A 15,435-nucleotide genomic window follows, 5' to 3' on the forward strand; every position below is an offset into this window, starting at 1 on the left:
CAGGATCGACATGAAATGGTGGAAGGTGTAATTGTCTTCCTTCTCTTGCCACAGAATGATTTCTGTTGCTGACCTTTGATCTTGTGAAGGTTAGTTGAGAAAAACTAATGGAGCAAAAGAAATCCTATTTGTCCAGAAATGCTCTTGCAATCAGAAAGTGTTAAACAAGAGCTTGTGTGTTAAATAAATAAAATGAGAAGAACAGGACTTATTAATATCTATATTACCTTTAAAAATCTTGTGTAGGGTCTACTTCCTGTTGTCATGATTTTTGGTCATGGTTTTATGTTAATACTTAACATTTTAGCTGCCAATGACATCAAATTAATTGGGAAATCCTTATGTAACAATTTCCAGTGACATTTTGGTTACTAGTTGGGGCCAGTTATTGGCATTTAGGGCCTGTTCCATGTTGCTACTCTTTGATACACCCCTGTATTCCTTACTCACCACAAGCAATGCCATGGGAGATCTACTCATACATTCTAAAAACAATTAAAGAAGGAAGATTACAGCCAGCAATGGCCATGGTAACTGTCCACATCCACATTGTTCCTGCTAAATAGCTATTGCACACGATGGTGCTGGGAGGTCAGTCAACAACTGTCACCAACTCCCTTGCCAGTTCTCAAGTTACAGGATGCAGCAAAATGACAACGCTATGGTGAAATACTGTATCCTCTCCGATAACCAACTTCCAGGGCTCGTGCATACTCACCAGCTGACAGAATTCCATAACGAGGAGATAAGGCGTCACCTCTGTAAACTGAGCGAGGCACTGAAGCAGATTGGGATGCTGGAGGCTTCTGCAAAAAAAAAATGACTGCGAAATTTTAGCGAGTGGATTATTAAAGTACTAACTCACTTACAGATGAACACTTCAGACGCTAAATCCTTCGTATCTTTCAGACACTGCACTCCCACTGATACGTCTTGCATGCTTAATATTCTGAGTGTTATGAAGATTCATCAGATGGCATCATGAAGATTGACATTACAATCACTCCGATGACTGATGGGTTAAGAATCGGCGATGTGTGAAATTTAACAACTTAATTTCATTTAACAAAAGGGAGCTTTGGGTTAACAACTTAAAAGTGATCCAAAAGGAACATCACACGAAAGCGTGGGAAAAACAGAGCACTTGAGTCTGTGGCCTATTGGTGTCCTTTCTCTATTGTATTTCTTCGTTTAAGTATAGATTATTTTCAGAAAGATGCATCTGCATGGTGTGAAATTGAGCTGTTTCTTTAGATCTGCATGAAAGATGCCAGAAAATTGAGCCATTACTAATAAAATAAATCAAAATACTGCACAATTCAAACAAAATGTAAAATGTTGGCAATATTTTACTGGTCAGTCAGTATCTGTGGACAGAACAGATAAGTTAACAGTTCAATTGCAGACCTTTAGTCAGAAGTTGTGGTGAAGAGTCTAAAACTCAAACATTAAATTCTCTGTTCTCTCCACAGATGTTGAGTGATCTGCTGAGTGTTCCCAGCATTTACTACATTTCACAGACCAGTATTGTTGATGATTAAAAGATGCTTGTATCTGGAAAAACAAATCACTTTTTTAAATTCATTCATGGGATGTGGGCTTCACTGGCCAGGCCAGCATTTATTGCCGATCCCTAATTACCCTTGGGAAGGTGGTGGTGAGCTGCCTTCTTGAACCGCTGCGGTCTGTGTGGCGTAGGTACATCTACAGCGCTGTTAGGAAGGGAGTTCCAGGATTTTGACCCAGCGACAGTGAAGTCACGGCGATATGTGTCGAAGTCAGGATGCTGTGTGGGGCTTGGGAGGGGAACTTGCAGGTGGTGGTGTTCCTATGCACCTGCTGCCCTTGTCCTTCTAGATGGTAGAGGTCGCACGTTTGGAAGGTGCAGTCGAAGGAGGCTTGGCAAGTTGCTGCAGTGCATCTTGTAGATGGTACACACTGCTGTCACTGTGCGACGGTGGTGGTGTGAGTGAGCGTTTAAGGTTCTGGATGGGCTGCTATGTCCTGGATGGTTTTGAGCTTCTTGAGTGTTGTTGGAGCTGCACCCATCCAGGCAAGTGGAGAGTGTTCCATCACACTCTTGACTTGTGCCTTGTAGATGATGGACAGGCTTTGGGGAGTCAGGAAATGAGTTACTCGCTACATAATTCCCAGCCTCTGACCTGCTCTTGTAGCCACAGTATTTATATGGCTGGTCCAGTTAAGTTTCTGATGAATGTGGAGGGCCCACCAAATCTAGTGCCAATTAGGCATTTAAGTGGCCAGCAGCCGGCCTTCCATGGGATCAAGGACCCTGACAACGGAAGTCCCGCCCTCAGAGAGCTGCCAGCCAATCAGAAGTCAGCAGCTCTTTCTCTGAGCAGCACCATCACGGAGGTGGTGGCTGCTGCTGGTGCAGCACTTACCTGAGGCCCAGGAGTGACGCTGGAACCAGGCCACAGGTAGGTCAGGGCGGGAGGGATCTAGTGGGGTGGGGGTCGTGGGAGAGGGGAAGTGTAGGGGGGTCAGTAGCATGGGCAGGCGGTGGCTCTCAGCAGGCACCCCCCCCCCCCCCCCCACTTCCCAATGCCAAGTCTCTCGTTCAGACACTAAGTGTCTTTTAAAGAGGGAACCACCGCCTCTCCCCACCCCGCCATCCCCAAAGCTGGAAAGCAGCCCGCACGGCTTTTTGTGCCATGTTTTCCATGCAGCAACAGGGCCGCCTGCCGCACGGTTAATTGCAGCAACAGTGGGATGAGGCCCTTAATTGGGATTAATTGTCCAGTTAAGGGCCTCAATTGGTGGCTGGGTGCGATGGCCATTCACAGGCCTTGCCGCCCTGGACTTAATTTTGGCGGAGACAGGAAGGTGGTGGGATCCCACCTCTGCCACCATCCCACCTGATTTTATGCTCTCCCCACCTCCAAACCCGCCACGGGGGAAGAGCATAAAATTCCCCCATATTTCCCACTTCTGGAATTCAGTGTACAGTGGAGAAACATATCTGTTTTCAACTTAGGAATCCTCATCAAAGTTTTAACTTTTCACATCTGCAGCATTTTCCTATAATGGTGACGACAATTTAAAAGTACTTAACCGGTTGTAAAGCATTTCGCAATGTTCTATATAAATGCAAGTTCTTTCTTTACCAGCATTCACCAATGTCTTCAATGTGCATTCCTTCCTAGGGCTCAAGTCGAGACAGATGTTGAGTGATGCAATGCAGCAATGACTGCATTAACAGACCATTCAGACATTGTGCAGTGCACCAAGAACGCAAATATAAAGTAATTATTGGCCCAAAGAGGCAGGTCAGATATGCTGCATGCAGAAGCTATTCCAAACCATTTCTTTCAATCATACCTCCTGTTTTAATCTGGAATTTAAATAGTAATCATGCACTGCTGACCTTTACAAGTGCTCAATATTAAACACGTCAATTCAGTGCTGGGTCATATGCTAATACAGTATCAGGAGCAGTCAACAAGATGCAGATGTCCTTTTAGTAACTTATTATATATTGTTTTAAAAAGAAAAGCTTCTTTCAGTTCTATTTTACTCTTTACAGCAAAATCCCTTTTCTTTCTTGGACATTCTATTCTGTTAAAAAATGTCATGACATTCTTGATTTCTTATCTGGCTCACAGCCTCTCTCTCGGACTCTCCCCTCCCCTTTTCATTTTGGTCAGCCTTATCAAGCAATTTCTTGTCTCTTCTTTAACTCAGCTCTGAATAATGACCGCCAACTGAGACCTTAACTTCTCTTCCCTGATCCTGACAGACCTGGCCGTAGATGTGCAGCATTTTCTGCTTTTCTATCTTAGCTCCTCTTTTTCTTCTCTCTATAAACTTGACAATTTTAACATTTCTCCGTTACCTGTTCCGTTATTTTGTTTTTTTCTATTTATCATTTATCGTTATTGTTGTATTTGAATTCCATTTGATTAGCTCATCTGCTTTTTCCATTTTCATTCCTTTCACTGCTTCATTTCCTCTGCTGCTCACCTCTTCATTGAGGCCAAAGCGCTATCTTGTGAATTCATCAGCTCCTCCAGTTAGAAAGCAGCAGACTGCATTCTCCTGCCTGTGAGCTGCACACAGCTCAAACTGGCTGCAATCTCACTTGCCAAAGTGTCGTGATGTGTCCTGGGCAATGAAGTAGGTGCATGAAATGTGCAGCCTACGGAGTTGCCTTCATTAAACAGTGGTCCGAGCTGCTTCATAATGTATCTACACATGAAAGAATGACACAGCACAAAAGGAGGGTATTCGGGCCATCATGCATGTCGTATCTCTTTGCTGGAGCAATCTAATTAATCCCAGTCTCCTGCTCTTTCCCCATAGTTTATTCATAGTAAGTTTATTTTCTTCATGTATATATCCAGTTCTTTTTTGTATGTTACTATTGAATCTGCTTCCACCACATTATTAGGCAGTACATTTCAGATAACAACAACTTGCTGTGAAAAAAAGTTTCCTCATGTTGCCTCTGGTTCTTTTGTCAATCGCTTTAAATGTGTGTCTCCTGGTTACTGACCCTTCTGCCACTGGGAACAGTTTCTCCCTATTTACTCTATTGAAACTGTACATGATTTTGAATACTTCCATCAAATCTGTTCTTAACTTGCTATGCTCTAAGGAGAGTAAGCCCAGTTTCTCCACATAACTGAAGTCCCTCATCCTTGGCACCATTCTAGTAAATTTCTTATGCTCTCCAAGGCTTTGACATCCTTCCTAAAGTATGGTGTCCTGAATTGAACACAATACTGCAGTTGAGGCCTAACCAGTGTTTTATAATGGTTTCGCATAATCGTTTGCTTCTCTGGGCTAACAATGGAAAGTGCAAAGGGACAGGAAGAATACCTCTTGCCTTGCTGGCCAGTACACTCACACATGCTTGCCCTGCCCTATGGTTTTCAATGGGAAGAACTAAATAACTTGCACAGTTGAATTAACATTGACAACAAGCTCCTGGCTTGCAAAACCAGAACATACTTACATGACACAATCTGCACTGATGGTTCAGTGGGTTTACACAGTGTCTGCCTGGGCTATATGTAGAAACAAAGGAGCAAGGCCATTCAGCCCCAAAAGCCTGTTCTGCCATTCAATTAAATCACAGCCGATGTGTATGGCTACACAGATCAAGGAAACTCCCAGATTCAGTACTTGGTATGTGCGAGGTTGGTTGATGCAAGTTCAGTGGAGGTGCTACAACTGGCCTCGGTCTCCCTGGACTAGGGTGGGGGAAATGATTGCATCCCTGATTGCTATTTAGTGACTGCCACTACAGTGCGGACAATGACCAAAGACAGATTGGCCTCCCGTCTGTACCTTCTCTCAGAAATGTATGACTTGTCAATGTTCAACCTCCACAGGAACATAGGAACAGCAGGAGGCTATTCAGCCTATCGAACCTTTTCCGTCATTCAGTTAGATAATGGCTGATCTGTATCTTGTTATGAAAGTGACTCTGTTTTGCTAAAAATATTTAAAAAGGAATTTTTAGTTAAATAAATGTGTAACGACCAGGTGAGAAAGGTGTCTAGGGGTCTTTTACAGTCTTCACCTGGTCTTATTGTAACAGGGTTTTATTTTTAAACACACTGTGTTTTGAGCTCCACCTTTGAAAATCCTTGTTCACAGCTTTCCAATTATAAGGCAAAGAAATAATCATAAACAGGCTTTCTTAGGTTTAAAGAAGAAAAGTGAAATTTATTAAACTTTAAACTTAAACTCTAATATGGTTAACGCCTACGGACATACGACGCGCCCACACTAGCATACACACGTGATGCACACATGCAAATAGGGACAGAAAAGAGCAGATGAAAAATAAAATGGAGAGGTTTGAGGCATTCTCTAAAGGGGATTTCTTGTTACTGCTTCTGTGTTTCCAGCTCACCATAGAGTCCTTGATTGTAGACAGCTCTTACTTTTCACTGGGGCCCAGTATTCTTCTTAAACCTTGTTCACTGTAGGAGACTTTTCTCTCTTGGTGTTCATATGTCTTCAATGGTTTCTGAAGCTGGTGAGAGCGAGATGACAGCAGACAGGAGAGAGGTGTTCTCAGTCCAGGAGAAAACAGCTTTCTGAGTTCAAATTCTCTGTTGGAAGTTCAAATTCAAAAAACTCCGACAGTTAGTCATGTGACTAAACTGGCTTGACCACGTCTGTTTGTGTATTCGGCCATCTTAGTAGTTAACCTGGAATGCTTCAATCAAAAGTCCATTGTGGATTAAATTGGAGCAGGGAAAAGCTCCTTTGTCCTTTGAAGTACTTGTCTGTAGCTATGCTAATATCTCTCTCCAGCCAAAGTCTCCAATTGTTTTTTTAAAGCCAGTTCTTTCTTCATCAACAATAGTTTAAAATCAATGTTCATGTGGCAAAATTAATTTTCCTCATTCTTGGCAGGTGGGTGGGGCGTACCTGACAAATGTTTTAAACAAGAAGACAGTGAGGGCTGGATTCTTGTTTGTCACCTGGTTCAGGCTAGACTTAGAGCAGAAGCCATGGCAACAGGAGCAGAAAGTTGGCAACTCTCCTTTGATTGGACAAGCCTAGTAGCAGGCACAGTACATCTGGGTGGGCTAAAACTGCCAAGCTGTTCGGCTGTTAGTTAGTCAGTGTGTGTGTCTGGAGCAGAAGTCAAGAAAGAACAGAAGACCAGAACCCAGCTTCATTTTCCAATATCTCTGAAGGATCCTGTGATGTCCACCGTGAATTAGCTTTGTTTCCTGTATTTCAAGAAGGCCTGCTAAATTGCTTTCAATGCCGCCTGAAGAGAACTAATTTTTGGAAGATTCTAAAGATCCCAAAGATTCATATGTTCAGAAGGTTGGACTTAAGCTATTTTGGAACAACATATCTCATCTGCTGTTTACTTCAAAAAATTAGCAAGCGATCTATTTGTGCTTTTTTGTCTGTCACAGAGCTCTGATCTAAAAAATCCTTTTTTTTTACATTTTCCAGTTAACCGATTTAGGTATAGGAATATATATATGTGTAAGTGCGAGTGTGAAGGGACTAAGGTAAAAAGCGACTCTAAAAATTGTTAAGGTAGAAAAGAGGATGTTTTAAAATTTAATGTCGGATATTTAAAAATTTGATTTATGTGCTATTGTTTTACTTCATTACTAGTTGAGTCTTGTTTTATAATAAACTGTTAATTTTATTATTCAGTAAGGAAACCTAGTTTAGTGTGTTCTATTCTGGGTCGGGGCGGGGGGGGCGGAAACAGTGTATCCAACTGACTGTTTTAACAAGTGGAAAATTTAAAGTATATGTTGTGGAGAAGTGGGACTGAATTAACAGTGCTCTCCTCCCAGCTCGGTCGTAACAATCTTAACTCCATATATCTGTCTTGGTTCCATATCCCTTAATATCCTTGCCTCACAAAAATCTATCAAAATCTTTGTCATTTTCATTTGCCTCCTAGCCTCACCAGCTTTCTGGAGGAGAGAATTCCACATGTGCACTACTCCATGTGTGAATAAGTTCTTCCTGACATCACCCCTGAATGACCTAGCGCTAGTGTTATGGTTACGTCTCCTTGTTCTGGACTCCCTCACCGGGGGAAGTAGTTGCTCTCTATCTACGCTATTGAATCCTTTAATCACCTCAATTAGATCGCCGCTTAATCCATCCTTTAAATATTTATCAGGGAAAGCGGTCATCTAAAGTAAGGCATCCTACTTGGGAATCTATTACTATACCAACTAGAGCACCATTGTAATATGAATATTGATGTATTTAATTAGAAACTAACACTCTGCTAACTACAGTAATGCAAATTATTGATGGAAACATGACTAGGAGCACAGGCAGCAGTCAAAGTGATCTGAAAGCCATCATCTTTGAGTTGAGTGGGTCAGGAAGATGCCAGGTTTGAGCTCAGTCTGTGCTGAGCTAGCTGAACTCAGCCATGGCTGTGGTAAGGATACTGCAATTGGCTTTCACGCCCTGAGTGAGGGTGATGCAAATTAGCCCAGAAGCTTACGCTTTATCATTAGCCAGCATCGGGTGTGATGCAAACTGCAGTCAAAGAGCCAGTCAACACGAGCTGCCAAAGCTAATAGCATGCATGTGTTGAGTTACCAGGAGATGCCTGGGGTTTGTGGAATGGTATTCCAGAAAAGGGTCAATGCCTTCAGAAGAGCAAGGGAAGTCTACATGGTGTAGAGTGGGAGGTGACTACCTTGTAAAACGCACCTGTGTGGCTGGGCTTCCTCCAGGAATCGCATCTGATCCTGAATACTGGCACCAACTTTTAACTCTTTCACCACCACCTGGCAGCAATTCAGGCTGATGTTCACTTCACCGAGAAACACCTGAGGCATGTTTAAAAACAAAAATACATGTACACAATTTTAAAAAAGGTTTTGGATAAGTATCTGTAAAAGCACAAGTTCTGGTGTTACTCTGTGTTCTGGAAGTGTATTTCAGCTTCCAAAATCCTTCTTCCCCATTTATAATCACAAATCAAAACAATCCATGCTGGACACCTTCAGACAGAAGCCAAATCATGGCCCCATCCTGAAAAGATCTGCTTATTTTCAATGAGATGGAGTGAGTGATGGATCTTTTTAAAGGGCTTGTTCAGTATAAGAACAGACTGCAGACATTTGTCTGTAGTGGATTAAATGGTTGTTCTCCCCAGGATGCACTGACTCTGCCATTACGGTTTTAGATAGAAGGGCAAAGGGATTGAGATTAATGAAGACCAACTCAGTGGCTTGGATACAATATTTGGTATGTAAAACAATTGAATAATATAATCCAGGTTCGAGACCTAAAATAGCCTTGGCTTTGATCAGTGATTTATTATATTACATTATTTGTCAGGCCTCTGGGTTGCAGCTGCCCTTTTCCTTAGAGCCTCCCTGTTCTGGGCAGGTGGACACACTATGCTTCTGCATCTCGCATGAGACTCCCACTGTTTTTATACAGCTGGACTAATGACTCCCACCCTTGAGAAATTGCTCAAACTAGGCTTCATTTTGCTTGCAAGATTTTGGTGTTAGAATTGTATTGTGCAGTATTAGTGATAAATGTCTTCATAGGCCATTTCTCTGCCCTGTCTTTAACAAAGGCATTGGCAAATATCATATAAATAGTATTTAAAATACTGGCAAAGTGTCTCATTATTGACCATTCACAAGAGAATTTCTGTGACAGCAACGTTCTGCAATGCAATTATTCATTTAATGGTGAAATATAATTTGATTCAACAAATGGTTTCAGATGATACAAGTGATATTAAGCAAGGAATAAATGAATCACACATTAAAGCTGTTGCTTTGATGTCTTTCTGACTGTTTTCCACATTAATTAGAAAAAAAAATGAACTTTTTTTTGTCATCGTTTGGTGCCCCAAATGCATTTTCAGAATCTTCTGGGCCAGAGCGGCTGTTCAGTAATTATCACTTAATTCACCTTTAAAAAGTCACTTACTCCTAAATGTACCCAGGTCTAATTCTTTCAGCTGTCTTTTGTTTTGAACTAGTGGTTAAGTAGTTTATGCCTTTGCAGTTATTACAATGCTGAGCTGACTGATGAGGAGGGCAACAGCGCAGTCTGTGAAGGAGCAGAGTATCTCGGACAGCAACCTCTGGATTTCCGCGTTTAACTGCACATATGTGGACTCCAGAAGCTGCTGTCAGTTTTATCCTGTAATAACAACAAAGACCTCACTGTTTTTATTACAGCGAAATCCAGGCCAAGTTGAAAAAGCACAGGCTGTTCTCACACTCCTCCTAACACTCTATGTGAGGAGGCTGGGTACATTCACAACAGGGGAATAGGCAACGGCATGGATGACCTAAAATTAAACATAGATTTTTTTTTTTAAAGGCAACCTTTATGAACTCTTTTGGGGTATTTTCATCTATAAGGCTGGCAAGAGGGCAAATGTTTATTTTTCACTCGGAAAGTCTGATTTCTGAAAATCATCTGGAGTAATAATTTATCTAGAGTGGTCAATGTGGATCAAAGGATTGGAATTATTAATCAAGTCACCAGAAGTCTTGTGCAGTCTGTAGACTCATTATCATTTATAAACACACTCTGTTGGGTTAGTGATTTCCTAGCTTCTTAAACCACTGCTAATGTTAAAGCAAAGTTCCTGCACACAGACACAGGTAAGTGTGAGTCAGCCAAGATCACATCATTTTGTTCTAGCATGCTACAGAAATGTGAGGCATTATCTTTTTAAATACCAGTGGAAGTACTCAGAGATATGCACAACGGCGTGTGTAATATCGTTGTTTGGACATACTATGTGTACAATATCAGCTATAAATAGGGGCAGCACAGTGGTGAGCACTGCAGCCTCACAGCTCCAGAGAACCGGGTTCGATTCTGGGTACTGCCTGTGCGGAGTTTGCAAGTTCTCCCTGTGATCGCGTGGGTTTCCGCTGGGTGCTCCGGTTTCCTCCCACAGCCAAAGACTTGCAGGTTGATAGATAAATTGGCCATTGTAAATTGCTCCTAGTGTAGGTAGGGAATATGGGTTAATGTAGGATTAGTATAAATGGGTGGTTGTTGGTCAGCACAGACTTGGTGGGCCAAAGGGCCTGTTTCAGTGCTGTATCTCTAAATAAATATACCACATGTGCATAATATCAGCTGTGGATATATTGTGCATGTAATACACTTCCCCTGTGTAACTTTATCTTCAGTTTCCTGTCCTACTGCAGAATCTACCACCATTTGTGCGTAGCTCTCAAGGAAAATATTCAAACTTCCTAACACTTGGCAGCTCAAAAAGCTCTGCTGTTTGGCACCAAAAAATGTCTCCCCTTCCAAGCTGCCTGCTCTCTAGACTCAAAGGGGGTCAAATAAGTCAAAAAATACTACTTCAGAAATCACCAGACAACCTCCATTGACAGCATGAACCTGGTATATAACTAAATATTCACCAGAACTTGATCATTTAATTCAGCACATTAGCCCTTCATGGCATCCTGCAGCAACTCTGCATCCAAGTGATTGTGGGGGAAGCGAGGGGGGGGGGGTGGGTAGGGTAGAGAGGGGGGCGGGGTGCAGTTGCTGAACAAGGTTAGTCTAAGAAATCCAACTCAGTATTTTTTTTTCATTCGTTCATGCGATGTGAGTGTCACTGGCTAGGCCAGCATTTATTGCCCATCCCTAATTGCCCTTGAGAAGGTGTTGGTGAGCCGTCTTCTTGAACCGCTGCAGTCCATCTGGTGCAGGTACACCCAGAATGCTTCTGGGAAGGGAGTTCCAAGATGTTGACCCAGCGACAGTGAAGGAACAGCGATATAGTTCCAAGTCAGGATGGCGTGTGACTTGGAGGGGAACTTGCAGGTGGTGGTGTTCCCATGCATCTGCTGTCCTTGTTTTTCTAGGTATATTATCCTATATATTCCTGGCTGTATTTAGTAACCATCACAAAGTTACTTAAAACAGATGTACAAATGTTCGAGGAAAGGATGCGCTGGTTATTAAAATCTGATAAGAGATCAGTATTCAATGGATACTTTCCGGTTAAAATATAGTGAATGCAAATCCTAACTTTGACCTACAGTGCATTTGAAATGTGGGTTCAAACAACAAACTTATTCGAGCATTTCAACAAAGAGTTTAATCATCAGGGTTGCTGATAACACAACTCATTGTTTCTACTGAATTGAAATACCCCAAATAGACAAACAGAACTAAACGAACTGACCAATCCCAAAGAACAGATATTAACCCTAAACTCGCCTTTGGATAAAGTGTACTCAAGATGCAGTAACTGATTGTTCCAGCTGGACAACGGTTTTCAAATTTAAGTCATAAATTATACAAATCATCGACTATTTTCTGAATTTGAAGCAAGCAATTAATTTAACAACATCAAGTTGCATTCATATAGCACCTTTAACATGGGGCTAGATTTTATCCGGGCACTGCACTCCGCGGTGGCGCCATTTAAACTCAGTGAGGTGCCCGCATTTAGCGGCAGCCGAGGAGCCCCCACGATATTTCGTGCGGGGGCTCATTTCAATAGTGGGGGTCGAGCACCCACCCCCGCCGATGTGTAGGGGCGGCCTCCATGTCCCCGGCAACGGCGCCTGGCGCCGGTGCCAGCGCCATTTTTAGAGGGCTTTAAGCCCTTATAATTCATTTTAATGTTTAAAGGCAAAACATAAGTGACTGTTACTAAATAGAAAGATAAATAATGGAGGCCCTTACCCAACCTTCCCAATGGTCATTTCACCAATGTCATTGCATGAAATGACCATTAATTGATTTCCCAAATATCCGAACTTTCCCCCCTAACCTTCTAACATCTGGCCTCTAACCCCTTCCCACCATTCACATAACCAATTAAATCTGTTTCCCCTCTTCCCCACCCATCCCGCCCTGAAATTTTTACTACTCCCCCCGCTCCCCACCAGGTTCTCGCCTCGGAACTTCGTGCGGAGTTCCAAAGGCACGCGGAGGCTGTAAAATCGGCGTGGGACGGCAGGTAAGTTACTTTACATATATTTAATGGTCATCTGCATATGGAGTTGAAGCGCCCGCCGCCAGGCAGCCGGGGGGGGGGGGAGCTTCACCGAGGTCCCCCCGCCACCGGTAATATGCGGCGAGCCCATCTTGATGTTGCAGGTCGAGGTGGACCTCTCCCCGCAACGTTCTACCGCCCCCACCCCCCAACCACCAACGGCGTCAAGGGGCCGGTAAAATGATCTCAGGTGCTTCACAGGAGCAATTACCAAACAAGATTTGACACCAAGCCACATAAAGATGATATTCGGACAGGTGACCAAAATCTTGGTCAAAGAATTACGTCTTAAAGAGCATCTTAAAGGAAGAGAGAGAGGGAGAGAAATGGAGAGGTTTCGGGAGGAAATCCCAGTGCTCGGGGGCTCGGCAGCTGAAGCGAGGGCCGTCAATGCTGGAGTAATGAAAATCAGGAATGAACTAGAGGCCAGAATTAGAGATCTTGATGGGTTGTAGGGCTGCAGGAGGTTACAGAGAGAGGGAGAGATGAGGCCATGGAAGGATTTGAAAACTGAGTATTTTAAGGATTTAACAAAACAAAAAAAACTCAGTAAAATAAAAGTAACTTTTGGAAAAGATTTCCTCCCTCTGCTACATGCCAGGTTTATGAAGAGTGTGTTTGTATGGTGTGAATCTTCCCCATATAAAGATAACTCCAACACAACCCAAAGGATTATTTGTCAGACTACCTGTCCAGATCTGGCCAGAGTGGTAACTTGTGATTCCTGTCTTCCGTAGTACTATGGAGGCTAGTTGGCACAAAAGGTGCACCCTCGCATGAGCCCAACAGCGATCTATCTGCCCACACACACAATCAGCTGAGAAATAAACCATGATGTTGAAGATTCTTGAGATAAAGAATCGCTGAGATTTAAAAAAAAATGCACCTTTATCAATTAATTTGGGGTCTTGTTTGCAGTTCAGAGGATCAAAGTGTTTTTCAAATTGAAAACTCGACTTCTAATAACCTCTCAATTAGTAAGTGTGGGTATAAAGTTAACGAAGCCATATTAGGTTTAGATATGAAACTATGGGATTCATTTTCTTTTCCCCTGTAAATAGAGGGTTACTTATCGTTATATATTGTAGGTATAACAAACCTAATGGAAATGGCAGGCAAGGGGTTTTTTTCTTCCAAAGTTTCCATTCCATCTCAACCTATTAGTATCAACAGAAGAAAATTCTCCCAAACAAGATCCATCTGTAGTAATGTTGTTTTCATATTTGCCAAGCATTGAAACCGGGCATGTAAACATCACAAATCCAGAATACTTTGTTCATGCAGCTGCACATTGTGCAAAGCTTGGCTGAAATGATCCAATCAAGGTTCTGCAAAATCCTGTTTAACATAGATGTGTTAAAATAATGGGATTGAAATGCAAACAAATGATGGTTTTGTTGCGTTGTTGGGTTTGTATTAGTAGCATTGTAGGACTTTCTAGAGAAAGTCTTAGATTCCGATAGAGGTTAACTGACAACTCTTTATTAGTCGTATGTATGTATTTACAGTTACTATGTACACTCTCCGCAAGCCATCTAAGCTAGCGTCCTTCGTGCTGCTATACCTTCTTCTTCTCAAGCCTATCTCACGTGACTGTTACATCATCGCTCGCACAGTGGGAGGGGTCTCTCACTGTCTTTGATATTAACCCTTTACATCCTTATACTACATCTCCCTCCAAGTTTTAATCCAACATTTTTCCAAACATATTTACATTTATAACTTCTCTACTACTCTCTCTCCCCCCAGGTCTCTGACTTTACAGATTCAGTCTCATCGGAGGTTGGACAACTCTCCCCGATCTGGTTGTAATCTGTCTGAGACGATCAGTGGTCTTCGTAGGAAGTCTGGGCTGCTGACTTGGTTTCTCGTTTCGAAGGGTTGAAGTATTCCATTCGGTTTGGGTTTGTTCATCTTCATCTGGATCTTGCTGATGAAATCCTGGCTGTTGCTTTTGCGGAATAGGAATGATATTCCTCCGATTCCTTCGTATATTCCCTTCATTCTTTCGTATAACATACCATCGCTGATGGTCCTCATGTTTATAGGTAACTGCACCTTCTCATTCCAGGTCATGTATCCAAATTTTTTGACCATTATTTAATTTGGGTAAGCTTCTCACTCAAAATCTCCTATTGTAATTCCTGGTTTGTTTCCTTCTGTAGGAGTTTTCTCTTTCTTGAACTTTCTCGTAGTCTTGAGTCTTCAATCCTGGTATTAATTTTTATTCTGTTGGTGATAATCCACACAGCAATGACGTTGAATGATAAATTAGGAGTGAGGTAGGAAGATCTTCATTTTTCTTGAGTAAAGATTTTATGGTTCTCTCGCCTCATTCTGCCTTGCTATTGGAATGTGGATACCTCAATCAGCTTGTAAGATGCTGAAAGCGCATCTTCACAGCAAACTGGCTAAAACATACACTCGCGAACTGTGGTCTGTTGTCTGATAAGATTTCATTCAGAATACCATATGTCATGAAGATGTCCGTAAGGATTCTGATAACTACCTTGGTGGCTGTAGAATGTAACTGTCTGACTTCTATCCACCAAAAGTAGTCAATAATGATGATATATGACTTCCTGCCAAACACAAATAAATCCATGTCTAGCCTTTGCCAAGGTCGAGTTGGAAATTGGGTAATCTACGGCGGTTCGTGCTGTATCATGCATGTCTGACAGTTGTTGATCATGGTCTCGATATCCTTAGATATCCCAGGACACCATACCGAAGACTGTACCTTCGCTCTGCACTTGGTTATACCCAAATGGCCTTGGTGTGATCAATCTATGATATCGGATCTCATTGAAGTAGGAATAACTATTCTGTCGTTGTAAACTAATAATCATCAGGTAAAGTATTTCCTATACTCATGGAATGTCTTCATTGTTCTCCCTCCTGGACTTTTTTGTGGCCACCCATGTGTGCAATATTGTCTAATGCGA

The 15,435-nt window shown here is 42.3% G+C and overlaps 1 protein-coding gene across 3 annotated transcripts in view; it reads right to left on the reverse strand.

The window, feature by feature from the left end:
* The window catches only part of aatkb (apoptosis-associated tyrosine kinase b), a 344,410-nt gene that overhangs the window by 32,184 nt on the left and 296,791 nt on the right, over positions 1–15,435 (reverse strand). For all 3 annotated transcript variants that reach the window (XM_068058412.1, XM_068058413.1, XM_068058414.1), the window contains exons 5-6: positions 8,191–8,309; positions 719–806 (exon numbers count right to left, since the gene is read on the reverse strand). In XM_068058412.1, the coding sequence (XP_067914513.1) occupies positions 719–806; positions 8,191–8,309 (207 nt within the window). The remainder of the gene's footprint in view (positions 1–718; positions 807–8,190; positions 8,310–15,435) is intronic.

This window comes from Heterodontus francisci, chromosome 26 (genome assembly GCF_036365525.1).
Source record: "Heterodontus francisci isolate sHetFra1 chromosome 26, sHetFra1.hap1, whole genome shotgun sequence".
NCBI lineage: Eukaryota > Metazoa > Chordata > Chondrichthyes > Heterodontiformes > Heterodontidae > Heterodontus > Heterodontus francisci.